The sequence below is a fragment of the Scyliorhinus canicula genome, chromosome 16, assembly GCF_902713615.1.
Source record: "Scyliorhinus canicula chromosome 16, sScyCan1.1, whole genome shotgun sequence".
NCBI lineage: Eukaryota > Metazoa > Chordata > Chondrichthyes > Carcharhiniformes > Scyliorhinidae > Scyliorhinus > Scyliorhinus canicula.
In genome coordinates, this window is record NC_052161.1 from 49877308 (window position 1) to 49903388 (window position 26081).

The 26081-nt window shown below is 49.6% G+C and overlaps 1 protein-coding gene across 4 annotated transcripts in view; it reads right to left on the minus strand.

Annotated features, from left to right (window-relative positions):
* The window catches only part of LOC119950709 (cilia- and flagella-associated protein 46), a 365535-nt gene that overhangs the window by 130393 nt on the left and 209061 nt on the right, over positions 1 to 26081 (minus strand). For all 4 annotated transcript variants that reach the window (XM_038773375.1, XM_038773376.1, XM_038773374.1 and 1 more), the window contains 3 exons: positions 13391 to 13539; positions 10176 to 10274; positions 5081 to 5195 (listed from right to left, as the gene is read on the minus strand). In XM_038773375.1, the coding sequence (XP_038629303.1) occupies positions 5081 to 5195; positions 10176 to 10274; positions 13391 to 13539 (363 nt within the window). The remainder of the gene's footprint in view (positions 1 to 5080; positions 5196 to 10175; positions 10275 to 13390; positions 13540 to 26081) is intronic.

The window sequence follows — 26081 nt, forward strand, 5'->3', positions numbered from 1 at the left end:
TGCCTCCAGCGTCCATCCGAGGGCCACCCTCCACTCCCATCGACAATGCAGTATCTGTTCAACCCTCCTCTAATAGACCCCCCTCCCATGCACCCCCCTTCTTAATAGGGAGACTCCCGCAGGAACCCCCATGAATAGGGAGACACCCCCGGACTCCCTAACTGAAGGAACCACCCATAGAGACCCCCCTAACTAAAGGGACCCCCTCTCCGACTCCCTAACAGAACCACCCACAGAGACACCCTAACTACATAGATCCCCATAGGGACCTGCTGAATAGGGAGACCACACCAGGGACCCCATGAATAGGAGAACCACTCCAGGGACCCCATGAATAGGAGGGACGCCACCCCCCCCCCCCCCCCCCCCCCCCCCCGCCCAAGGGATCGTCTACCTGAAGGTGCCATCCAAAGAGCCACCTCATAGAGACCTTCTGGCTATAGGATCCCTACTCAGAGCCATACCTCCCCCACAAAGGAGACCCCTGTCTGGAAGTTTGAGAACAGTTGAGACAGGGGGACAGTGAAATAAATGATGGCTTTAACAGTTACCTGGAGGCTTCACATGTCCATTCCTGGAATGAAAACAGCTGTGATCTGTGTTTCAAGCCCTCAGATCCATCAGCTCCATCCATTCAGTTAACATTTCAGTAGTGGGTTGTGATTGTCAGTTCCCACAACCAGCAGCAGCCTTGATTAATTAATCTACTTCATGGATCAGTGACTCCAAATGGTGAAACCCAAATGTGAGCAAACATTGACCAATCAAAGAGAGGTAAGTGCATTGCAATGACTTGCTTGAGTGATTGGAATGCATTTAGTGCATGGAATGCGCTTACCTCTCTTTGATGTGGTCAATGTTTGTAAACATTGGAGTTGCACCACTTAAGGGTCACTGATCCATGAAGGGAGATGAATGAATCAAGGCTGCAGTTGGTTTGTGGAAACTGTCAATCACAGCCCACTGCTAGAACATTGCGAGTGGCTTGCAGTGATGGATCTGCAGGGTTGAAACACAGGTTACAGTTCTCCTCAGAGGAATGACACATGAAGCCTCAAGGTAAGTGTTACAACTGCAATGTGTTTCACTGCCCATGTCTGGACTGCTCTCTTGCTTCCAGACAGGGAATTATTTTCTGGGAGGGTGCGATTGAGGGGATGGAATGTGCCTCTCGGCAAGGGGTCCCTGTGGTGGGGGTCCATTTAGTCACGAGGTCCCTGTGGGGAGTCCCTTTAGTTAGGGGGTCTCTGTGGGGGATACCTTTAGTTATGGGGTCCTTGTGAGGGTCCCTGTAGTTAGGGGGTCCCTGGGGAGATTTTCCAATTCATATGGTCCCTGGGGAAGTCTTCCTATTTATGGGAAGGGGCGGGGTTCTCCCTATTAAGGAGGTTCATGGTTCCATATAAACGGTTGCTGCATAAGATAAAGATGCATGGCATTAAGGGTAAAGTAGTATCATGGATAGAGGATTGGTTAATTAATAGAAAACAAAGAGTGGGGATTAATGGGTGTTTATCTGGTTGGCAATCAGTAGCTAGTGGTGTCCCTCAGGGATCAGTGTTGGGCCCACAATTGTTCAGATGATTTGGAGTTGGGGACCAAGGGCAATGTGTCCAGGTTTGCAGACGACACTAAGATGAGTGGTAAAGCGAAAAGTGTAGAGGAGACTAGAAGTCTGCAGAGGGATTTGGATAGGTTAAGTGAATGGACTAGGGTCTGGCAGATGGAATACAATATTGACAAATGTGAGGTTATCCATTTTGGTAGGAATAACAGCAAACAGGTTTATTATTTAAATGATAAAATATTAAAGCATGCTGCTGTGCAGAGACCTGGGTGTGCTAGTGCATGAGTCACAGAAAGTTGGTTTACAGGTGCAACAGGTGATTAAGAAGGCAAATGGAATTTTGTCCTTCATTGCTAGAGGGATGGAGTTTAAGACAAGGGAGGTTATGCTGCAATTGTATAAGGTGTTACTGAGGCCACACCTGGCGTATTGTGTTCAGTTTTGGTCTCCTTACTTGAGAAAGGACGTAATGGCACTGGAGGGTGTGCAGAGGAGATTCACTAGGTTAATCCCAGAGCTGAAGGGGTTGCATTACGAGGAGAGGTTGAGTAGACTGGGACTGTATTTGTTGGAATTTAGGGATGAGGGGGGATCTTATAGAAACATATAAAATTATGAAGGGAATAGATAGGATAGATGCGGGCAGGTTGTTTCCACTGGTGGGTGAAAGCAGAACTAGGGGACATAGCCTCAAAATAAGGGGAAGTAGATTTATGACTGAGTTTAGGAGGAACTTCTTCACCCAAAGGGTTGTGAACCTATGGAATTCCTTGCCCAGTGAAGCAGTAGAGGCTCCTTCATTAAATGTTTTTAAGATAAAGATAGATAGTTTTTTGAAGAATAAAGGGATTAATAAAGGTGTTCAGGCCGGAAAGTAGAGCTCAGTCCACAAAAGATTATCCATGATGTCACTGAATGGCGGAGCAGGCTTGAGGGGCCAGATGGCCTACTCCTGCTCCTAGTTCTTATGTTTCTGAGGGGTGGGTCTCCCTATTAAGATGGTTCCTGTGGTCACTTCCCTATTAAGGGGGCCACTGGGGGGTCATCTTCCTATTAAAGGGGTCCCTGGTGGGGTCTCCCACCAGGTGGGGTCTCCCTAATAATGGATTCCCTGGTGAGGGTATCCCTATTCATGGGATCCCTGTGGAGTCTCCCTATTAAAGGGGTTCATGGATGGAGTGGAGGATGAGGGCGATCTGGCATGGGTGGGCAGTTAGTGTATTGTTGGCGGGGGGGGGGGGGGAAGAATGGTCATTGGAGGGACTTTCGGGGCAATTCCCCTATGGGAGTTGCTCCCTTGACCCACCAAAAGGTCCACCACGTCAGGGCTATGGTGGTAAATGCCAGAGGTGATCCACATCCATGTGATTTCTGGCCCAGGGGACATCAGAATCACGGAGGGCCAGAGACTCTGGTGCAAGGCCATTAAATGTTGCCAACGGGGCATTAAGACCCAATTGCATTCATTTACATCCTCCCGCTGGTCATAAACCTCGATCCCAGCACCAGTTGGGGGGGGGGGCTGTTTGGAACATTATCGGCTGGATTTTACGATTTTCAGGCTATGTCCTTGTGCTAGCGTGGGAACGGTTGCGTTTTCAGACCGAAAACCTTGTGAACATGGCCACCGATCCTCTGTTTGGGGGGCTAGCAGGCAGGCAGCGTAGAGCACACGGCTCTAGCTGCCGATGCGGCCGGACAATTGCTGGGTCCGTAGCCGCATGCGCGCGCTGATGGCCTGTAGTGGCTGTGCCGTGCAACATGGCGCTGGCCTGCCCAATAGTGCCCCACTTTGGCCAGGCTCGCGACCCCCGGACCACCTCCCAACAGTGCCCCCAGCCCCTGCCAAAGACCCCCCTGCCCGCGGATTAGCTCTTCCCCGACTGTGGTGGCGTTGGGCTGAGTCCGCAGCAGCCATACCGCGTTCCAGACAAAAAATAAACTTGGCCAGTCGGGGGCAGAGCATGAGGGGGTGGGCCTCAGGTAACATCCTGAGGCCATCGATACAGCATGCGCCGTACTCCTAGAGTACGCCGCTTTGGAGGGGGCGGAGCATCGCAAAAGCGGTGAAGGACCCAATTTTGTCGTAAACGGGGGCTGATTGCCACATGTGATTTTGGGTCCGGAGACTGCAGAATCCCTCCTCACGTTTGGAACGCCGCCGATCCCGATTTTCCCCGTTGCCTGATTCTCCATTCTAGCAGGAAATGCGCTTCGGTTGTCATGAGACAGAGAATCCAGTCCAAATTCTTTCAAATTTAGATGTAGCAAAGGTGATCTAGTTGAAACATATAGGGCGCGATTCTCCGCAAATGCGGAGAGTCGTGAAGGCTGCCGTGAAACCGGCCGTGTTTCCCGGCAGCCTCCGCGCCCCCTCCCGGGACCCGATTCTGCTCACCGGTCGGGGCGAGCAGTGGGGCCCCGTGAACCTCGGCACCGCAGGCTTAGCGAAATTCACTAAACCCGCGCGCCAAAGTTAACGGCAGCTGACGCGCATGATGACGTCAGCCGCGCATGCGCGGATTGGACGGCTCCAACCCGCGCATGCGCGGATGACGTCATCACGCATATGCGTGAAACCCGCGCATGCGCGGGCCGGTATGCCCCTCAGCCGCCCCGCGGACTGATCCAACGGGGCGGCGGAGGAACAAAAAGGGCGCGGGGTTCGGACCCGCTGCCCGCGATCGGTGCCCACTGATCGCGGGCCCATGGCGTGGTGCGGCCGTGCCAATCGGTGCCACGGTTACCCAGAACGGCACTTTGCGGCCGTTTTCACGAACGGTGAGAACAGGTGTGTTGCCGTTCGTGAAAACGGCCGTAAAGGCCTGGGAAATCGGCCCATCGGCTAGGGGAGAATCGCTGCTCGCCGTAAAAAAAACGGCGAGCAGCGATTCGTGTCGGGGGGGGCGGGCGTGGGGGGGGGGGAATAGCGGAAGGTCGGGAAAAATGTCGGGAAGGCCCTCCCGCTATTCTCCGACCCGTCGTGGGGGGCGGAGAATCGCGCCCATAAAATTCTTAAGAGGTTTGACTGGCAAGAGGCGGAGAAAATGTTTCCCCTGTCTGGGGAAAGGAGAACAAAATCTCAGCATGAAGGATTCACCATTTCCGACTGAGATGAACATAGTTTTCTTAACTCAAAGGGCTGTGAATCTTTTCTACCTCACAGAGCTGTGTATACTCAGTCATTGAGTACATTTAAGACAGAGGTAGTTAGGTATTTTGGCAGTTTGCGCTGATTCCACGAGGAAACGCAGGGATCTAAGAGATATAGGGACAGAAGCTAGAGTTGAGATTAAAAAATTAATAATGATCTTGTTGAATGGGGAGGAGGCTCGAAGGGCCAAGTGGCCTACTCTTGTTTCAGTTTTTTATATTCTTATAGGAATCTATGTCACCCAGTTTTCTTCTTGAATAGTCTTGGTTCTTTTTAGGCTAATCAATGACCACACTTAAAAAAGAGAAAGCAATTCACCAAAGTGATAAATAAATTATGCTTTCAAAGTCATGTCTCACCATATTCTTGTTTGAATCTATTAATGTATCAACTTGATTTTCATTTAAAATTAACAGTTTTTCTTTTGCAGCTTGTAATTGTTGATCTTTCTGGTGAGCAATCTCTTGCCGATACCTTAATGGAACAGAATAGTCACATGAAGCATTTTTATTATTCAAGATACAAATTAATTACAAGTAAATATGGTTATTTACAGCTACTAGTAATAAAACAGTGCAGATATGAGCAAACATTTTTTATGTATATCTTATTAAAAAAGATGCTTCCAGCTGATAAAGCTACTTCCAGTCACATTTTGTAACGCGGGGTTCATTATAAATTCTTTTGTCCACGTTTATTTTTATTTGAAAAAAAATCCTTTTATTGGCATTTTCAAAATGTATAAACAGTTATGTACAATGTTGGCCGTATTATTCACTGTACAATACAGAAAGGTTCGTCTTTTCTTTCCCTTGATTTCCCCTATTTACATTCTGCCGCCCTCTGACTCGGTGTGTGGTCCCTCCCACACCTACACCCTCCAGCCCACCCCTCCCTGCCCTCCTCTCCCCCACCCCCCTTTGTGTCCTCCGTGGTTGGTTTTGGGGGTGGTTTCCCCCCCCCACCTCCCCTCACCCCTTTCTTTTCTTCCCTCGTCAACTCCGGTTGTGTATTCCCAGCAGGTTCTTCCCGGAGGTGGAGGACAAATGTGAATGGTGCCAGAAGGGCCTGGCCAACTATACCTACATGTTCTGGGCATGTCACAAACTTGCCGGGTTCACACAGCCCTCTCCGAGGCAATGTCCAAGGTTGTGGGGGTGAGAGTGAAGCCATGCCCAAATGTGGCAATTTCCGGGGTATCAGAGAAGCCAGAGTTACACATGGAGAAGAGTGCTGACGCCCTAGCTTTCCCTTCCCTAATAGCACACCAGAGAATCCTGCTCGGCTGGTGATCAGCAGCACCACCCACAACTGCATACTGGCTTGCTGACCTTTCGGAATTTCTCCACTTGGAGAAGATTAAGTATGCCATCCGAAGGTCGGAGGAAGGCTTCCTAGATACATGGGGACAGTTTGTTGGCCTGTTCCAGAACCTGTTTGAGGCCAGCAACAATGAATAGAAATGGGAAAGTTAGAAAGAAAAAGGAGAGGAAAAAGAAAAATGAAGACGGGGGGAAACCATAGGAGCACGCAACCCGCTGGGGGGTGGGGGGGAGATGAGAAAATGCTGGAAGGACACAAAAGGACACATGGGAGGGCATAGGAGGGCATAGGAGGGCATAGGAGGGCTGGGGACCCCCCCCCCCCCCCCCCCCAATCACGGGAAATGTTCACATTTATAAAGGCAATTCCCTGTAAAGCCCAATTAAGCCACCAAGTGGCAGCGTGTCGCCTTTTTCTCAAAAGTCACTGAAAATGCTTTCACAAACCTTTTAATCTCAATATGAACAACTTGGGATCTGAGTATAGAACAGGGAAGCAGGAAGCAGAAAATTTGAGGCCGGGGGTGGGGTGGGGGGCGGGGGGGGGGTGGGGGGGCAATAAGTTTTCTTCAAATGTTATGGTGTCAGTGTCCACATTCAGGAGGTTAAGGGGTTTCAGAGCGTACAAAACCAAAGTTTTCAGCACATGGTACATCGCTAATTGTTTTAAACCACCATCTTAAATTAAATGTTAATCTATAGTAATACACAGTTCTATTATAGTTGTCAAATCTACACTTTTTGAAATGTCAAATGGATACCATCAGATTTACCTTGCGATTTATGTACATAAGATCAAGATTAAAGTTTTAAATTGAGTAATGTTTTGAAAATATTTCACTTTTGTTGGTGGTCCTTTTAGTTTGAAGGTCTCTGGAGGTGTCCCTTTAGTTAGGGGGCTGGAGGGGTCTCCTGTTTTAGGGGACCTCCCGTGTGAGGGGAAGGGGGCAAGTAGTACTATGTGGGATTGGCGGGTGGTTGGCCCTCAGGTGGACTCCTTAAGGGAGTCCTTTCCCCCTCAGCCCACCGAGAGGCTCACTATGTCAGGTTCACGTATGGTGATGCCTGTAGTGATCCTCGCCCATGTGATTCCTGTTATATTACTTGGAGTAATATATGTTACTCATTTGTTCATGCCGTGATGTTCTTAACTTGATGATGATGAATTCTTGAAGTCATCCAATAAAAATAAATAATTTATTGAGTAACTAATCAATTAATTTGTGAGTTTGATTCTTTAATACTATACCCCCTGTTAGTGTTGCCCTCTAGTGATCATTTACCTGTAGTGACTAAACATTAACTCCTTATACAGAGATCACTACAATTCCCAGCCTGGAAAACCGGAGAATCACGAAGGCCCAAAGATTTTGGTTCAGACCCGCTAAGTGGGTGCAAATTGGTCAACAGACCCATCTGCAGCCATTGGCATTTTCCCGCTGGCATGCAGGCGAGAACCCCAATCCCACCACCAGCAGGGGACCGGAGCGTAACAATCGGTTTGGCACCCGGCGTGAGCCACAATTTTGTCCAGATTCCCAATTCTCTGCCCGATCACGATGCCCGATCATAATCTGCATTGCCAGCATCACAGGGCAGAGGATCCAGGCCGATGTACAAGTTTCCTCCCACACTCCAAAGGTACGCAGGTTATGTGGACTGGACATGCTAAATTTCCCCTTATTCAGGTTTAGATGTCCCCTTGTTCAGATGTTCAGGTTAGCTGTGGTTTTTGGGATGGGGCTGGGTAGTGGTCAGGGGAGTGGGTTCAGGTTGGATGCTCTTTCTGAGGATTGATGCAGACTCAATGGGCCGAATGTCCTCATTTTACAGTGTAGGGATTCTATGATATCCACTTCAAAAAAATAACATTGCCAATATATCCTTAAAGTAAAAAAGCAATGACAGTTTCTGCTTTTTGACTATGCAAATATCCATCCCACTTAAGTGAGCAGAAAAATATGATATGAAGAGCAAGGGCTATTAATGTCTTTTAATTGCCTCAAATATGTCTCATAATCTGAATTGAAGTGGCTGTGATACAAGTTGGCAAAAATATCCCTGACTCTCAGAGGAATGCTCTGTTTCGCGACATAGCTGCAGAAGTATTTACAGATGAAGTGTTGTTTGCCAGCAGTTTACCTCTGAGATGGCTGGTTACATAACCACCAACTGCAAAAGTAGCAAGGGAGACCTTCCAGGTAGTTCTTGTGCTCAAAGCAAGTTAGGTCAGGAAACCCAGAAGAAATTTGCTGTCATTCAGGTAACCTAAGTACATGGATTTAGTTTAAAAGTTGTAACTTGCATTGTTCTACATCTTATATAGGCAGTCTCCTGATGTGTTTTTGATCTGGTTAGAGAGGGGTACTACTGTAGTCTCAGCTGACAAATATGATGTGCCCTGACAGAAGAGAGAAAGAAAACTGAAGTAATTTGAAATTGGGAAGGCACATGAATTGCAAATGTCAGTATGGTTTTTGCAGAATTAGGAACAGAAAGGTTGAACCACAGAAGACACTGAGAATCATTCGTTCAAAGCAGAAAACAGGTAACTAAACAAAAAATACCTGCAATGCTTGTGTCATAATATACATAAAAGTGACCTTTCCATCAAATCCCTTGTAAGGGAATTGCCAAATAATTGTAGGTTGTGTTTCAGCATAGGTCGTAGACATTACTAGGAGAAACACCCAAGAGGAATGTATGCTTAAATTCATTAAACCTGCAACATTTCCTGGAATACGTCCCACAGTGGTGGTCGGGGCAAGGCTTCCCAACACTAAGATATCTGTGCATAGTAACCATGTTTATTTATCAAATACATGCAGCTATATACATTAATAAAATTGCTGGAACTCACATTTCATTGCACGGTGTATACCATTGTTTCTTTGTGCCCTAATCCTCTCACTGCAAATTAAGTTAGTGCCACATGATGATAGTGGGAACGAAGATGACTGCACACATCCACTGAACAAGAGTGACCCCTACAGTCTCTTTCACAAAATATATCCCTTGATCCATTGATGCAGCACAAAACACCTAACTTCTCAACCAGTGGTGCTCTTCGAACACAAAAGGCAAGAGTTGCCTCAATGGAAGGCTTTAGAAAGGGTAACAAATTCATTACAAAGGGTTATTTAACCTACTGCCACTCCTGTATTGCAAAATAAAGGATCCCAGTGCAACTTTCTTGAAATAGAGGATCCAGAAAAATATGTTGTGCAGAGAAAGTTCACTCACTTCCACTGAAAGTAATAGTGATAATTTAAAAATAAAAACAGAAAGTGCTGGAAAAGTTCCATAAGTCTGGCAATATCTGAGAAGAGAGAAACAGAGTTAATGTATCAAGTCCAATGTGACTTCTTCAGGAGAGGGTTCTGTAGAAAAATCATATTGGATTAGAAAAATTAACTCTGTTTCTCAATCCACAGATGTTACTAGACCTGTAGAGTTTTTCCAGGGTCAGGATTTTCTGGCCCTCTCTTGTGGAGGTTTTTGTCAAGGCAAAGGCAGCTCGTCATTGTCCGCCGGCGGGATCTTCTGGTCCTGCTGAAGGCAGTGACCATTTGCGTTGCTCGGCAGCCATGTTGCAGGGAACCCGCTGCAGGGGTTACCTTTGGCGGGATCGGAAGATCCTGTCGGTGGGAAGGGGTGGAAAATCCAGGCCAGGCATTTCCTGATTTTATTTCAGATCTCTAACATCTACAGTGTTTTTCCTTTACTTTGGTAGTTACTTTGACTTGGGCATGAATGTAAAAGCGATAATATTGGATTAGTCATTTACTATACTTCTCGCCTGCTTCTCATTTTAATTGGCATCATTTATTGTTATGGCAGTGGATGCCAGTTAAAAAATCCATTTAAAAGCTTCAGCTGACATAGTTCTTGGCCTTTCCCATTCAATATTGTATCAAGATCAAATTATATGCACTGCTTCAATTGCACTGAAACTAATGGTTTTTCAAATAATTTCAGACGGCTTTTAACAGTTGAAAAGTAAATATTTTTAGCAAGTCTTTTCGCTTCATCTACCCATGATTGCTTCTTTCAATCATTCATTTTTATAAATGTTTAATTATTTGTGTAAAAATGAACTACACTGTCCGAAACAATATGAAAAATAACATACTTAGCTCGTTCTGCCTCATAGATAAATACTGATCCAGGAACCTTCTCATGGAACTGTGCCGCCTGCTTTAGATTCAGGTCTAAACAGATCTGGGCAAGCCTGTGGAGAACAAATATTTATTTGTAATTTAGGCCAAAATATACAGCTCATTCCGGAACTATAATTTTATAATATTGCAACAGAGTGTGAACATCCTAAATGCTTCTACGACTCAAGTAACTGAACAGTGCATTGAATAAATGTATTCAAGTATCCATTTTCTATTAACAAAGTGTAGAGGACCATGGAGAGGTGGTGGTGTAATGGTACTGCTATTATACTAGTAATGCTTGGGGTACCTGGGTTTGAATCCCACCATGGCCACAAAAATATTGTAAAAACCCATCTGGTTCAGTAATGTCCTTTAAAGCAGGAAATCTGCCACCCTTACTTGGGTTGGCCTACAGACCCACAGCAATGTGGGCTGCCCTCTGAAAATGGCCTAGCAAACCACTCAGTTCAAGTGCAATAAATGCTGGCTCAGCCTGTGGTGCCCACATGCCCTGAACGAACAAGGTTTTTTTTCTGGATATAACATTGTCAGTGCACCTCATGTTTGAGACTGCTGAAATTACATAGAAGGTGAAAGTAGAAATTTGCAATTCTTCAGGGGAAAGTGGAAGGGTCATGAATAAATGGAAGATGTATTAAAATTAATGGGAATAAGAAAAAAATTGCTAGGCCCACATAGTAAGCATTCCAGTATACTGAAAAAAGTGAAGGAGGCAATGTATAATTTTCTGAAACATTTTTTGAAATGGAAATTGTGTTAAAGAACTACAGGATGCAAATTCTACATCTATGTTTAACAAAAGTGAAAGTGATAAACCAACATATTGTATGCTGCTTAGCCTGACCTCAAGTGTAGCATGGTGGCACAGTGGCTAGCACTGCTGTCTCACAGCACCAGGGACCCGGTTCAATTCTGGCCCTGGTCACTGCCTGTGTGGAGTTTATACATTCTCCCTGTGCCTATGTGGCGGGTGCTCCGGTTTCCTTCCAGCCCAAAGATGTACTGGTTAGGTGGGCTGGCCATGATAACTTGCTCCTTCGTATCCAGGGATGTGCAGATTGGGTTACGGAGATACGACACAGTGAACATGGGTCGTGTGCTTTTTTGAAGGGTCGGTGCATACTCGAATGGCCTCCTTCTGCACTGTAGGGATTCTATGAAAATCTGCAGTTAAATTGCTGGAGAACAATGATTGCTGAGGAAGGTATAGTCTGAACAAAGATAATCAGTTTGGGAAGGACAGGTTGATGATGTAATTAAACCTTTTAAGAAAATAACAATGTGTAGAGGAAGGGTACGAGGTAGATATTTAAAGCTGTTTGGTCGGAGAACAAAAGAGTTCCGAAGCTTGATGTACATGGTATTACAGGGAAGATACTCATATGGATAATGTAATAAGATATGTGGACAGAAAGGGGAAAATGATGTATTTAATGTTGGTGGAGTGTAGGTAGCACTATACAGAAGAAGAACCAGATCAATGTTTCCTGATTATAACAATTTAAAAGAAATGTGAAACAGTGAGGAATACTGTAAGAAATTTCTGGATGATGTTGCAAGGTCTGGACAAATAGGTGCTGGATATAAAAGGGTAATATATTTGAGCTAAAAAGTGCAGTGAAAGTAACTAAAGCCTCACTTGTAAGACTCTAAGGTTAGTGGAAGAGAGAAGTCTAAGAATGTAGGAATATAGATTTATGAAAATAAGAGAAAATACCTATATGCGCAAAGAATATAAAAAGTGACAAATGTATGTTGAGGTTCAGTAACATTCTGATTAAATGAAAGTTGAAGCAATATGTGTAGCTCTGAACACTCCATTAAAGCTGACATGTTAAAAGATATTAAACAGATAATAATAAAAATTTGCTTGGATGATTTCAAGAATGAGGGGTCACAGCTGTGGAGAAAGACTAAAGTAATTGGGACTTTTCCATTGGAGCAGATAAAATTAATAAAAGAGTCTCAAAGAAGTTTTAAAACTTTAGGGCAAATAAAGTAACACTGTTCAATGGTTGGAAGAACGGTAAAAAATTATTTTAAAAACTTTTTAATAAATGACCAATATAAAATGACAAAAATGCAATTCTTCAAATGCAAAGAACACATGTTAAATATTGTGTGCATGTATTATGTAAATAAACTTTACGTAGCCATGGTGTGGAGATGCCAGCGTTGGACTGGGATGGGCACAGTAAGAAGTCTTACAACACCAGATTAAAGTCCAACAGGTTTGTTTGGAAACGCTAGCTTGCGGAGCGCAGCTCCATCATCAGGTAACAATTTTAAATTTGCATTGAGTAATATCTAATAGTTGCGCTGCCTGGTGGATTTGTAATTCCTGCCAATTGTCACAAATAGCATAACAACTTGCAATTATACAATGCATTTAATACAGAAAATGTCCCACTGCACAGAGAGATACATTGTCAAAGAAAAGGTTGTAAAAGGAGCTTAGTCGAAGAGGTGGGTTTTAAGGAGGGCCTCAAAGGGATTTAGCATGGAAATTTCACAAAACCTGAAGTCATCAATGGTGGAGTAAAGTGAAGGTGAACAAAGAGGCCTGACTAAAGGGAATGGAGAAATATCAGTGGTGAGGGGCTGGCATGGTAGTTGTATCATTGCAAAAGGTGAGCACAATTGGAAGGAGCAAGACCTTAAAACACCAAGAGGACAAGTTTAAATTTAGATCACTAGGGGAATGAGAGACAATGGGTGAGATTTTTCAGCCCTTCCCGTTGATGGGATCTTCAAGCCCAGCCAAAGGTGACCCCCGCAGCAGGCTGCCCAATGACGGAATGCAGTAGACATCAGCAGGGCCGGAAAATCCCACCAGTGGCCAGTGGCCAATGGCAGGCTGCCACCTCCACCAGGAAATATGTTGCGGGTGTGCCGGAAAATCCCACTTGATATAGGAGCCAACAAGGAGAGTGGTTGTGGAAAACAATTTTGGTTCCAATGAAATTTATATAGGTTGGAGAATTTGAGGCTGGTGAAATCTGGAGGTAGAGAAAAGAGGCCTTTGGACTGAACCTACGATTCGAAAGAAATTATACAATTCATCTAAAGGATATTTATAGAAATGTTAAAATAACATAAAAATTACTTAAATTGCATTTCATTACAAGTTACTACATATGGTACTTCGAAAAATAAAATTAACCTGAGATGGTAAAAGTCAGAGAGACTCTTGTTATCCAACACATCACTGGCTATTAATTCTGCCAGCTGAAGAACAGGCAATGTCAAGTGCGTATACGATAAAGCTTGCAACTCCTTCACTAATAAATCCAGGTAGAATAAACTGTAGGTCTTACAAAAAGGAAAATAAATCAGTTAGTCTTCCAGAAGCTACTTCATCAAATCTAATTTAGTATCCAGAATGCATAAATTTAAAAACAAAATCCAATCCAATCAATGTTGGGTTGTCTTCACCAAAAAATACATTGCTAAACACAAACATTTGTTGCACTTATTCAAACACAAATCACTTAGAGCCTGGATGGTGAGATTCATGTTCAGCTGACAATTGTTAGCCTGCAGATATGTGACTAAGTCATAAAACTTTGAGGGCCAAATCTTCCAAGCAGTGGGAATCACCGCCAGAAGCCAGTCTGCTTGGATTTTCTTTCCTCACACTGAAGTTCCACATTTCTCGCCTGGACTACCGAACTGGGCATCTTCAGAAGTGTGGAGCGTGCCTGTTCTGGGTGTTCCTCGTAGTGCAGGGTCGTCAGGACAAGCCAATCCATGCCCCCTTTTATAGCACTAACCGCCATATTCCAGTACATTTATTGGTCCCAATGCTACTTGGAGAAGCTACGGAGAGAAAGAGTGCCTAGGGTAAGTGTGTGTGGGGGTAGGCTGACAGGTGGTTGAGTGAGGAGGTAGGGTGGGATTTGGAGGGGCATGACAGGGAGTGGGTAAGGCGCAGGGTCGGGGTGGGTGAAGGTGGAAGATGGTTAGGTTAGGGAGTTGGGTAACAATTGGGTAAGGGGGTAGGGTGGCAGCTGCGTGGGGTAAGGGGTAAGCTGGCAGGTGAGTGAACGGGTGGGATGGTAGGTAAGTAGGTGGACATACAGGGTGGCAGGTAGGTGAAGGGGTAAGGTAGCAGGTGGGTGAGGAGCTAGGATAGCAGGTAAATGGATGTTTGGGGAGTCAAGAGTTGGGAGTAGTCAGGTGTTTGGGGGTAATCAGGATGACAAGAGGGTAGTCAGGTTGTAATCGGTTGGTCAAGAAGGGTAGTGGGAGCTGGGGGAGTAGTCAGAGATCAGGTGGCAGTTGGAGGGTTGGAGTTGGTTGGAGTCTTCAGGGATCAGGTGGGAGTAGTCAAGGGGTAAGGAATCTAATGGGGAGTTGAGGGTTCAGTAGTATAGTTATCCACGGATTAGGACTGGTTTCAATCCTTTTGGCCAGGACTGTCGGATCCGAGTTCACACTGCCATTGATGTCAGCGAGAATGAAGAGTTTGGTGCTCAGCCAAAATTCCATTCACGGCAGTGGGACCAAAGAATCCCGCCGGCGTGAACGAACGGACAATTCCGGCTTTTAACTTTTCCTGGGCAATTATTTAATTGTTCTAGAAAGTAAGTTGGAGATCTGGGGTGCGATTCTCCGGTCGCTGACAGCGAAATCGGGTTCAGCGATTGGCTGGAGAATACCAGTTTCCGACCAAATCGGGGGTGGCAATACTCCGCCTCCTCCAAAGCAGCGTACTCGCATAGGTGGAGGAACGGCATGCCTCGCCCAATGTGGCGGATGTGGAGGAGGGCCAGGCTGGGCAAGACATGGAGCCCGACAGGAATAGGAGGCCGTACAATCTGATAACCAGGGCTGCCACGCATGGGACAGCTTGATCACCTCCAGGTTCACCGACTAGGGGGCCTAGCCACCTGCAGCTCAACCATACCATGCCACCCCCAAAGCCCCGCTTTCCCCATGGACACCCCAGCTCCCCCACCCTACTCCAGCACCCTCACCCCGCTCTGGGCCCTGCACCACAGGGTCTTGGTCCTGGGTTGGCAGTATGAGTGGGTCCGTTTCATGGGCTGGGGATGATGACCAGCAGCTCCACGATGAGCTCTGACCACGTCTGACTCCCGCCCGGTCCAGTATCATAGCCACTGTTGGGGTCTGGTCTGGGATCATAATATCGGAAACAAACATATCGACAGACATCACATGTATCCCATAATAGTAACTTGTATTTACAGAGCGCCTTTTTTGAAATAAATTGAAAGTTACCAATTCTCTTTTTTGCCAATTAAACAGCAATTTAGCGTGGCCAATCCACCTACCCTGCACATCTTTCGGTTGTGGGGGCGAGACTCATGCAGACATGGGGAGAATGTGGAAACTCCACACGGACAGTGACCCGGGGGCGGGAGCAAACCCGTGTCCTTGGTGCCGTGAGGCAGCAGTACTAACCACTGCGCCACCATGCCACCCTTACAGAGCGCCTTTTAGATCATAAAATGTGTCAAGCTGCTTCACAGGAGCACTATAAAAAATATGACATCAGGCCACCTAAGGGGATATTAGGTCAGAGGGACAAAAACATTGGTCAAAGAAGTGGATTTTAAGGAGCATCTTAAAGTAGGAAAGCAAGGTACAGATGGGAAAGTTTGAGAAGGAAATCCAGGAACTTATGGTTTAAAACAATTGAAGGCATCACATCAGGGATGCTCGAGAGACCAGAATTGGATTATCTCAGATATCACAGAAGGTTGTGGAACTGGAAGAGGTTACAGAGGTAGGGAGAGCGAAGACCAGTAGAGATTTGCAAACAAGGGCAAGAATTTTAAAATCACCATTTTGTTTGCCTAGGCCAGCACAGGAGTGACAGGTAAACAGGAAGTTTTGGACGACTTCAGGTTTACAGAAGGTAAAATGCAGGAGACGAACCAATATATTGAACACTAAGCTTTGAGGTAACAAAGTCATGCATGAGTTGTTTCAGAAGCAATTGAGCTGAGGGAGGGAATGACATCAGGCGATGTCACGGGGGCTTAACTAGGTGGTCTTTTTCATGGTGTGAATATATAATCAGAAACTCACCTTGGGATCAAATATGACACCAAAGATGTGAACAGTCCGGTTTAGTTTCAATCTGTTCTTACAAATAAGGCAGTTCTTCAGCATACGTTAAGATCCATAACTGAATGGAGTCTGTACACTTGGGTAAGAGCAAAACGCTGCCACCAGGTAGAGCTAGAGGGCTTTGCAAAACAGAGTTGGGTGAAATTATGTGAGCAAGTACTTTGCTCAGTTGAGCAATATGCTCAAACACATTTTAAGCTTCAAAGGGGAACTTTTTCTCGGGAAGAGAGGTGGGTTTGGATTTGTGTGATGAGTTAAATCCCTTAAAAGTGACATTGGGTCAGGGGCCCAACAGTTCCCGCCCACTTCTAGTTTCACCAGGTTCAAAGGTGAGCAGCATTTAAATATCCTAATCGGTAATTAAGTATCGTTTTAGGGAAATGATGGCGTAGTGGTACTGTCGCTCGATTAGTTTGCCAAAAACCCAAGGTGCCCAGGTGCGAATCCCACCATGGCAGATGATGAAATTTGAATTCAATAAAAATCTGGAATTAAAAGTTTAATGATGATCATGAAACCGTTGCCAATTGTCGTAAAAACTCTTCTGGTTCAGTAATGTCCTTCAGGAAATCTACGGTCCTAATCCGGTCTGGCCTACATGTGACTCCAAATCCACACCGTGATGCGGTTGACTCTTAACTGCCCCCCACTGAAATGGCAAGCTAGTTAGGTCAAGAGCAGTAAACGCTGGTTTGGTCAGTGAGCACACAACAGAGGAGCTTCTTCAGTGAAACTGACAAACTGGGTAGTTTCTGATCAGTTACCCTGAAGAACTCTGGCCATGGTCAGGTATAGGGCTGCTGCTCACAGCATTACTTTTCAGATTGGGCTTCCACTGCTTAAAAAGCAATTTCAAAACCATAGGACTAACAGGTAGAAAGGATCAGCTCTCTCAATGTGTCTTGTGCTAGTGCCTCGAGGTGCTCGGGCTTTTATATCAGGTAATTGCCATCAAAAACAAGACCTCTTTTCCAGTGGAACAGACGGACATGTGTTGTTGGTGACCATTGAGATGCCTAGCACTGGACAGGCACAAGCCCCACAGCCCTCCAGAGTCTCTGGCTTTCTCCAAGGATCTCTTCGACTGAATGTTAGAAATGGCTTGTTTGGATAGGAAGAAAGGACATTAATGGAGGTTTGATGGCCTGAGTGTTGAAGACACTCAGGATGACGAGTTTGTTATTCTAAGGTACCTGAACAATAGTTACCCAAACTGTCATAAGATTTGTTTTTTTCTGTCACCTGCGCACTGGATTGGCACAAAGCATTTAATGGTCACATGACATTTTCCTACAAGTGACAATCTTGGGATCATCAAGCAGCCATTGATGCTTTGAGGAAAATGCCCTAGCTTGTCTGCACGACTGGACTTGACATCAAAGCCAACATTGGTCTCACAATGATGATCTTTGGGTCAGTCACTCCACATGAAGGTAAATTCAGCACCCAATTGCTTAAGATGGCCAACCTCAGCTGAACAAGTTTCATTAAATGCTGCAATGGCTAATTTATACCTGGTTAGTGCTCTGAAAGTAAGTTTAGATCTCTGTTCAAGTCTATCACTGTGGCACTGTGGTTAGCACTGGGACTGCGGCACTGAGAACCCGGTTTCGAATACCGGCCCAGGGTCACTGTCCATGTGGAGTTTGCACATTCTCCCCACGTCTGCGTGAGTTTCACCCCCACAACCCAAAGATGTGCTGGTTAGGTGGATTGGCCATGCTAAATTGCCCCTTAATTGGAAAAAATAATTAGCTACACTAAATTTATTAAAAAAAGGTCTATCAGTAAATACACTAACAGTACTGTGTATAACTCTGGTCTCCATTTCACAAAAAGGATACAGAGCCCCGAGAGAAGGTGCAGAAATGAATTACAAGCATGATACCAGGGGCGGGATTCTCCGACGCCCCACCGGGTTGGAGAATCGCCGGGGGTCGGCGTGAATGCCGCCCCCGCTGTCCTCCCAATTGTCCCGCCCCCCCCAAAAACTGGCCCGGCGTGAGTCGTGCCTCGGAAAATGGCGGGGTCCGGCGCGACTCAATGGGCGCCAGGGCCGCCCGAATTCTCCGGCCTGCAATGGGCCAAAGTCCCGCCCGCACTGGTTGGCATGGTGCCAAGCCCCTATCCCGCCAACCGGCGGGGCGCCAACCATTCCGGGGCGGTCCTAGCCCCTGAAGGTGCGGAGGATTCCGCACCTTTGGGGCGGCCCAATGCCGGAGTGGTTCACGCCACTCCGTCCCGCCGGGACCCCCTGCCCCGCCGGGTACGGGAGAATCCCGCCCAAGATCTGAGAAGCTAAAAGGCTGGAATTCTCCGGTCTTCCACTGGCGGCGGGATTCCCTGGTCTCGCCGGCAGTGCAGGCACCCCCATTCGTGGGTTTCCTGGCGGCATGTACTGGCTTCAAAGGGAATTTCCATTGACAGCAGCAGGAGCAGAGAAACCCATGGCCAGCGAATGGCCCGTCACCTAGAAACACATGGCTGGGAGGCCGGAGAATCCCACCCATATATCTATGGGGAAGGACAAAAAGATCTTGGATTCATTTCTCCAAAAAGACAGGCCAACGGGTGATCCAATAGAGATTTTTAAAATAAGAAAGGGTTTGATAGCACAGACAGAGAGAAGGGGAGGATTCTCCATTTCGCAGACTGTGCTCTCACACCGGAGCTGAAGTGCACTGGTTTTCTAATGCCCTTACAGTCACAAAGCAGGATGCAATTCAGTGTTCCATGCCATTCAAATTTCTCCAGGAGGAATCCCGATATCGAGCCTCCAACTTGGGCAGGCGGCCCGATAGCGGAGTCCCATGGCCGACATCCCCCCCGCAAATCGGCCCGACACCCCCAACCCGCCAAAGAGATGAAAGCGCACTCAGTACAATTCAATCACTCATATGTGTGATTTCACTGCACTTAGCTCTCTTTGATGCGGTCCCATCCTCACAAAGGAACATCGATACCTGCCCAACTATCCACCAGGGGCCAACTGGGCATCAGGCGGCCAGTCCAGGGCAGCACCCACTGTGGCACCTACAAGTGTGTTGGGTGGGGGTTGCAACACATACCACTGGCAAGGGCAGTGCCAGCAGACGTTCCCCTGGCATCAAGGACAGGTGCCAGAGCCAGAAGCCTTCACGGTGCCAGCCACCAACAGGGCTAGGGGTGCGGGGAACGTGGGGGGCACATGCGGGGGAGGAACCCCCAGTGCCAACCAGGACCACCATGTAGCCCGTTGGCCCTGGTTGGGCAGAGGGATATACACCATGCTAACATGTCGGCCTTTCACTGCAAACAATGGATATTGGAATTCAACCGGACCGCCTGGTTTAGCACACTGGCTAAATCGCTGGCTTTTAAAGCAGACCAAGGCAGGCCAGCAGCACGATTCAATTCCCGTACCAGCCTCCCCAAACAGGTGCCGGAATGTGGCGACTAGGGGCTTTTTACAGTAACTTCATTGAAGCCTACTCGTGACAATAAGCGATTTTCATTCATTTCACATGCCAAAGACTCCGGCTGAGCAAGGAGACAGTGCGACATATTTTCCAGATGATGGCACACCTGGCATGTAGGGGTATGAGGGAGGACACCCGCTCCCGGAGGTTGCCAAGGTGATGGCCCTGAACTTCTATGCGATGGGGTCCTTCCTGCCACTGAGTGGGGACCTGTCCAAGATCTCACACACCTCGGTGCACAGGTGCACTCATGCTGTGACGGAGGCACAATATGCCCGGGTGACTCAATTATGGGCTGGTTTAGCATAGTGGGCTAAATAGCTGGCTTGCAATGCAGAAAGATGCCAGCAGCGCGGGTTCAATTCCTGTACTGGCCTCCCCGAACAGGTGCTGGAATGTGGCAACTAGCAGCTTTTCACAGTACTTGTGATAATAAGCGATTATTATTATTATTACATCAACTTCAACGTGGACCGAACTGACCAGGATGCCTGGCAGCAGGGTTAGCCATCAGTGATGGGATGTCCCGGGTCCAGGGGGCGATTAACGGGATGCATGTCACCCTACGAGCACCTGCTGATGACAGGCCACTCTCACAAACCAAAAGGGGTTCCACTCAATGAACGTACAGCTGATATGTGACCATCAGCTGCGCATCATAAACGTCTGCGCCCGGACTTGACTTCCGGGCGGCGAGCGAGGAGGTCGCAGGGAGAGGGGCTCCCGCAAGCGGTAGACAAGAAGAACAACCCCCCCCCCCCCCGACAGGCCGGACGGCGGAGGAGGAGCGCCGGCAGAGGAGCCGGAGCGGGAGCGGGAGCCGAGGAGCCGGAGCGGAGGAGCCGAGGAGCCGGAGCGGAGGAGCCGAGGAGCCGGAGCGGAGGAGCCGAGGAGCCGGAGCGGAGGAGCCGAGGAGCCGGAGCGGAGGAGCCGGAGCGGAGGAGCCGGAGCGGGAGCGGAGGAGCCGAGGAGCCGGAGCGGGAGCGGAGGAGCCGGAGCGGAGGAGCCGGAGCGGCAGCGGAGCGGCGACAGGGGGGCCCAACAGCAGCAGGTCCATCCCCTCTCCCTCCCCCCCCCCCCCACGCGGGCCAGGAGCGGTGCGGCGGCGGCGGCGGCCCCTCTTCTCTCCCCCCCCCCCCACGCGGGCCAGGAGCGGTGCGGCGGCGGCGGCCCCTCTTCTCTCCCCCCCCCCCCCCACGCGGGCCAGGAGCGGTGCGGCGGCGGCGGCCCCTCTTCTCTCCCCCCCCCCCCCCCCACGCGGGCCAGGAGCGGTGCGGCAGCGGCGGCCCCTCTTCTCTCCCCCCCCCCCCCCCCCGCCGGCCAGGAGCGGTGCGGCGGCGGCGGCCCCTCTTCTCTTCCCCCCACCCCCCCCAGCCAGCAGCGGGGACCCCCCCGCCCCAGCCAGCAGCGGGGACACAACCCCCCCCCCCCCCCAGCCAGCAGCGGGGACACAACCCCCCCCCCCCCAGCCAGCAGTGGGGACACAACCCCCCCCCCCCCCCCCAGCCAGCAGCGGGGACACAACCCCCCCCCCCCCCAGCCAGCAGCGGGGACACCCCCCCCCCCCCAACCAGCAGCGACCACCCCCCCCCCCCAACCAGCAGCGACCACCGGCCCACTCGCCCCTCCCCCCAACCAGCAGCGACCACCGGCCCACTCGCCCCTCCCCCCCCCCCCCCCCCCAACTGCTGTGACCACCACGTGGCAAAGACAAAGGGACTCTCTCTCCTGGTTGAGTGGGGAAAGAAGACAAAAGAAAAAAGAGACTTGTATTTCTGTTCTTCCCAAAAGAAAACTGGTAAAGAGAAAAGGGGTAGGGGAAATAAATTTAAAAAAAAAAATATATATATATATATATATATACATATATAGATATATAATAATAAATAAAATAAAAATAGGGTGCGGAAAAGGGGGAAAAAGAAGAACAAGGAGAGAAGAAAAGATGAAGGGGAAGGGGGAGAAAAAAGTGCCAGACGGGAGCCAAGAGAAAGGGGGCACCGGAAGTAGACTGGGCAAAGGGAAAGCCAGCTCGGGCGAACGAGTCAACACGCGAAGCGGCGGGAAGGATGCTTCGCCGCATCCAGAAGAGCTGGACGGGCGGGCAACCTCTCCCCTGGGGTTAGAGGGGGGCGTGAATTGGAAGGAAGCCTTTGCCGAGGTGGTGAAGGAGCAGCTGCAGGCATTCAAGGCAGAGTTAAAAGCAGACGCAGAGGCCGCAGCACAGGCAGCAGTGACCAGGGCCATGTCAGGGGTGCAGCAGGTTCTGACCAGATTGGAGAAGAAAGTGGATGCCCAAGGGAAGATACTGGAAGCCCAAGGGAAGATACTGGAAGCCCAGGGGGCAACCATTAAAGAGCTGGAGAAGGCAGCGACTGACGCGAGCGACCGGGTCATATCCCTGGAGAGGGGAATGGTGAAACTGAGTGCAACACAGGGGAGCCTGAAGGGCAGGGTAGACGACCAGGAGATCAGCTCGAGAAGGCAAAATATTAAGATAGTGGGCCTGCCAGAGGGGATAGAGGGTAGAAATCCCACAACATTCGTGGCTGCGATGCTGGGCTCCTTAGTGGGGCGGGAAACTTTTCCCACCCCACCGGAAATGGACAGAGCTCATCGGTCACTGCGCCCGAAGCCCAAGGAAGGGGAAAAACCGAGAGCAGTTATAGCCAGACTGCACCGGTACCGGGATAGGGAGACAATCCTGCGCTGGGCCAAGGAGAATAGAGCCTGCAATTGGGACGGGCACGCCATCCGAATCTACGAGGATTTTGGAGCGGACATAGCTAAGAGACGGGCGGAGTTCAACAGAGCGAAAGCAGCTCTCTATAAGAACAAAGTACGTTTTGGTATGCTGTACCCAGCAAAACTCTGGGTCACATACCAACACAAGGAATATTTCTTTACAGCCCCTGCCGAGGCGAATAGATTCGTCGAGGAGCACGGGCTGGAAAAACGCCATGGGAAGTAGGGACGAGGGGCCCATGGCAAGGAGACACGTCATGCCGACGGGGGGGTGGGGAGGGGCGAGGCAAAGCCAGCCCCCTCCCCCCTGGCAGGAACACCCAGAACGGAAAACAACCCAATGCCCTAGGGCCCGCTCCAGGTGGGAGGCCAGGCCCCGGCACGAGGGAACGGGAGTACTGGAGAGGGGAGAGGGGAAGCGGGACAGCAACCTCCGAGAGGGGAGCCACCGTGCTAGCAGGAAAGCTAGCGAAGGGGGCGCGCAACAGAGCAGGGCCGCAGCGCACCCCCAACAGGGGGGAAGGCGCCAGGCAGGGGAGGGGGGGGATCACCCATCAAAGGTGGGAGAGCAAATGGGGACAGGAATGGGGGAGAGAGGGGCAATGGAGGGGTACACAGGGGTATCCCCGAAAGGGATAGAGCGGGGGGGGGGGGGGGCACCCGGGGGGCGAGAGACCAGGGAGGGGAAACGCAGGGACGAAGGGACAAAAGAGGCCAGTAAGGGAATAGGGCCACAAAGTGCCACAGACAAGGGCTCGAAACAGGGAACTGCTGCAAGCACCCACCCAGTACGGTCTGTGGGTGAAGGGGCCCCCCGGAGTGCAGGGGACTACCCGCGTGGCGGACACAAAGTGGACGGCCATGGCGGGTGTCCCCGGGACAAGGGGGAACCCCGGAGCGCAGGGACCCGACCGCATGGGGAGAGCAGTGATAGTGGACATCCTGGACGGCCCCCTAACATAGGGAAACCCCAGAGGGCAGGGGCGCGTCCACCGGACAAATATGGTTAACCCCACAGGAGCAAGGGGGCAGAAGCCCCCCACCAGAATAGTCACCTGGAACGTAAGGGGACTTAACGGCCCAGTGAAGAGATCTAGAGTCCTCACCCACCTTAGAAACATGAGGGCCGACATAGTCTTCCTCCAAGAGACGCACTTGAGGGAGCAGGACCAACTGCGGGTAAGAAAGGGCTGGGTGGGACAAACCTATCATTCCTGTTATGGGGCAAGGGCCAGGGGGGTGGCGATCCTGATTGGCAAGAGGACAATGTTTAGGGCGACAAAGACGGTTACGGACCCAGGGGGACGGTATGTCATGGTCAGCGGGGCCCTGGATGGGGCGCCGGTAGTTCTAGTTAACGTGTACGCGCCCAACTGGGACGACACGAGCTCCATCCAAAAGACCATGGCAGAAATCCCGGACATAGCGACGCACCGACTAATCATGGGGGGGGACTTCAACTGTGTACAGGACCCAACGACGGACAGATCAAACCCCAGAACGGGGAAAACCTCAAACATGGCAAGGGAACTCAGCCACTATATGGAGCAGATGGGAGCAGTAGACCCCTGGAGATTCGCCCACCCGGGGGAGAAAGAATTCTCTTTCTTCTCCCCAGTACACAACGTGTACACCAGAATTGACTTCTTTGTGGTGGGGAAAACGGTGCTTCCAGAGATAGACAAGGTGGAATACTCCGCAATTGTGATATCAGACCACGCTCCACACTACATGGATGTGCGGCTAGAGACGGGAAGGGCCCAGCGCCCCAAATGGAGGTTGGACGGTGCCTTACTAGCTGACAAGGCCTTCAGCGAAAGGATAGCGCAGGCCATAGCGGAGTACACTGAGATCAACCAAAACGGGGAGGTCTCACCCTCCACGTTCTGGGAAGCGCTTAAGGCCGTACTAAGAGGGGAAATCATAGCCTACAAAGCGCAAAGAGATAGGGAGGAAAGGGTGGCTAGGCAGAAGCTGGTCGACTCCATACTGGAGGTAGACCATAAATACTCCGAGGCCCCGACTGTAGAACTCCTGGCGGAGAGAAAAGAATTACAAAGGAACTTTGACCTGCTCTCCACCAGGAAAGCAGTACACCAACTCCGCCAGGCACGCGGGGCCCTATACGAACACGGAGACAAAGCCAGCCGCCTGTTGGCCCACCAGCTGAGAAAGCAGGCAGCCAGCAGAGAAATTGCGCAAATCAGAGATACCAGAGGCACGTTGGAAACAGAACCAGAGAAGATTAACAAAACCTTCAAGGCCTTCTACCAAGAGCTGTACACCTCAGAGCCCCCAACGGGGAAGGCTGGGATGAACCGGTTTCTTGACGGACTGAACATACCAGTTGTGGGAGAGGGCAGAAAACGGGATCTGGAAGCACCACTAGCACTGGGAGAGATCATGGAGAGCATTAGCTCCATGCAGGCGGGGAAGGCGCCGGGACCGGACGGATTCCCGGCGGACTTCTACAAAAAATTTGCGACAGCGCTGGCCCCGCACATGCGGGAGATGTTCACAGACTCGCTAGCTAGGGGCACATTGCCACCCACGTTAGCACAGGCCTCAATCTCGCTGATACCTAAGAAAGACAAAGACCCAACGGAATGTGGGTCATACAGACCCATATCTCTGCTGAATGCAGACGCCAAAATACTGGCCAAAATCCTAGCCAAAAGGCTAGAAGACTGTGTACCTGAGGTGGTCACAGAGGACCAGACGGGCTTTGTCAAAGGTAGACAGCTGACCGCGAACATCAGGCGCCTGCTGAACGTGATAATGACCCCCTCCGGGGAGAGAACACAAGAGGTGATCGTCTCCCTGGACGCAGAAAAGGCCTTCGACAGAGTCGAATGGATATACCTCATAGAGGTACTGGAGCGGTTCGGGCTTGGAACAGGGTTCACCGCTTGGGTAAAGCTCCTGTACAACGCTCCCATGGCGAGTGTACAGACCAACAATACCAACTCCCAATACTTCCAGCTGCACAGGGGCACCAGACAAGGATGCCCACTGTCCCCGCTGCTGTTCGCACTAGCAATCGAACCGCTAGCAATCGCGCTCAGGGCAGCAAAAAATTGGAGGGGGATCCGAAGGGGAGGTAGAGAGCACAGAGTCTCACTCTATGCGGATGATCTGCTCCTCTATATCTCGGACCCACAAAGCAGCATGGACGGAATCATCGCGCTCCTGAAAGAGTTTGGAGCCTTCTCGGGCTACAAACTCAACATGAGCAAAAGTGAGATCTTCCCATTACACCCGCAAAGGGGGGGGGGGGGGGGGGGGGGGGGGGGCAGCACTAAAGGGGCTGCCGTTCAAACAAGCCCGACATAAATTCCGCTACCTGGGGATCCAAATAGCCCATGACTGGAAAGGGATCCACAAATGGAACCTCACCAGCCTGACGGAGGAAGTTAAAAAGGACCTGCAAAGATGGAACACACTCCCGCTCTCCCTCGCGGGGAGAGTTCAGACGATCAAAATGAACGTACTGCCCAGGTTCCTCTTCCTGTTTAGATCCATTCCGATCTACATCCCCAAGGCCTTTTTCAA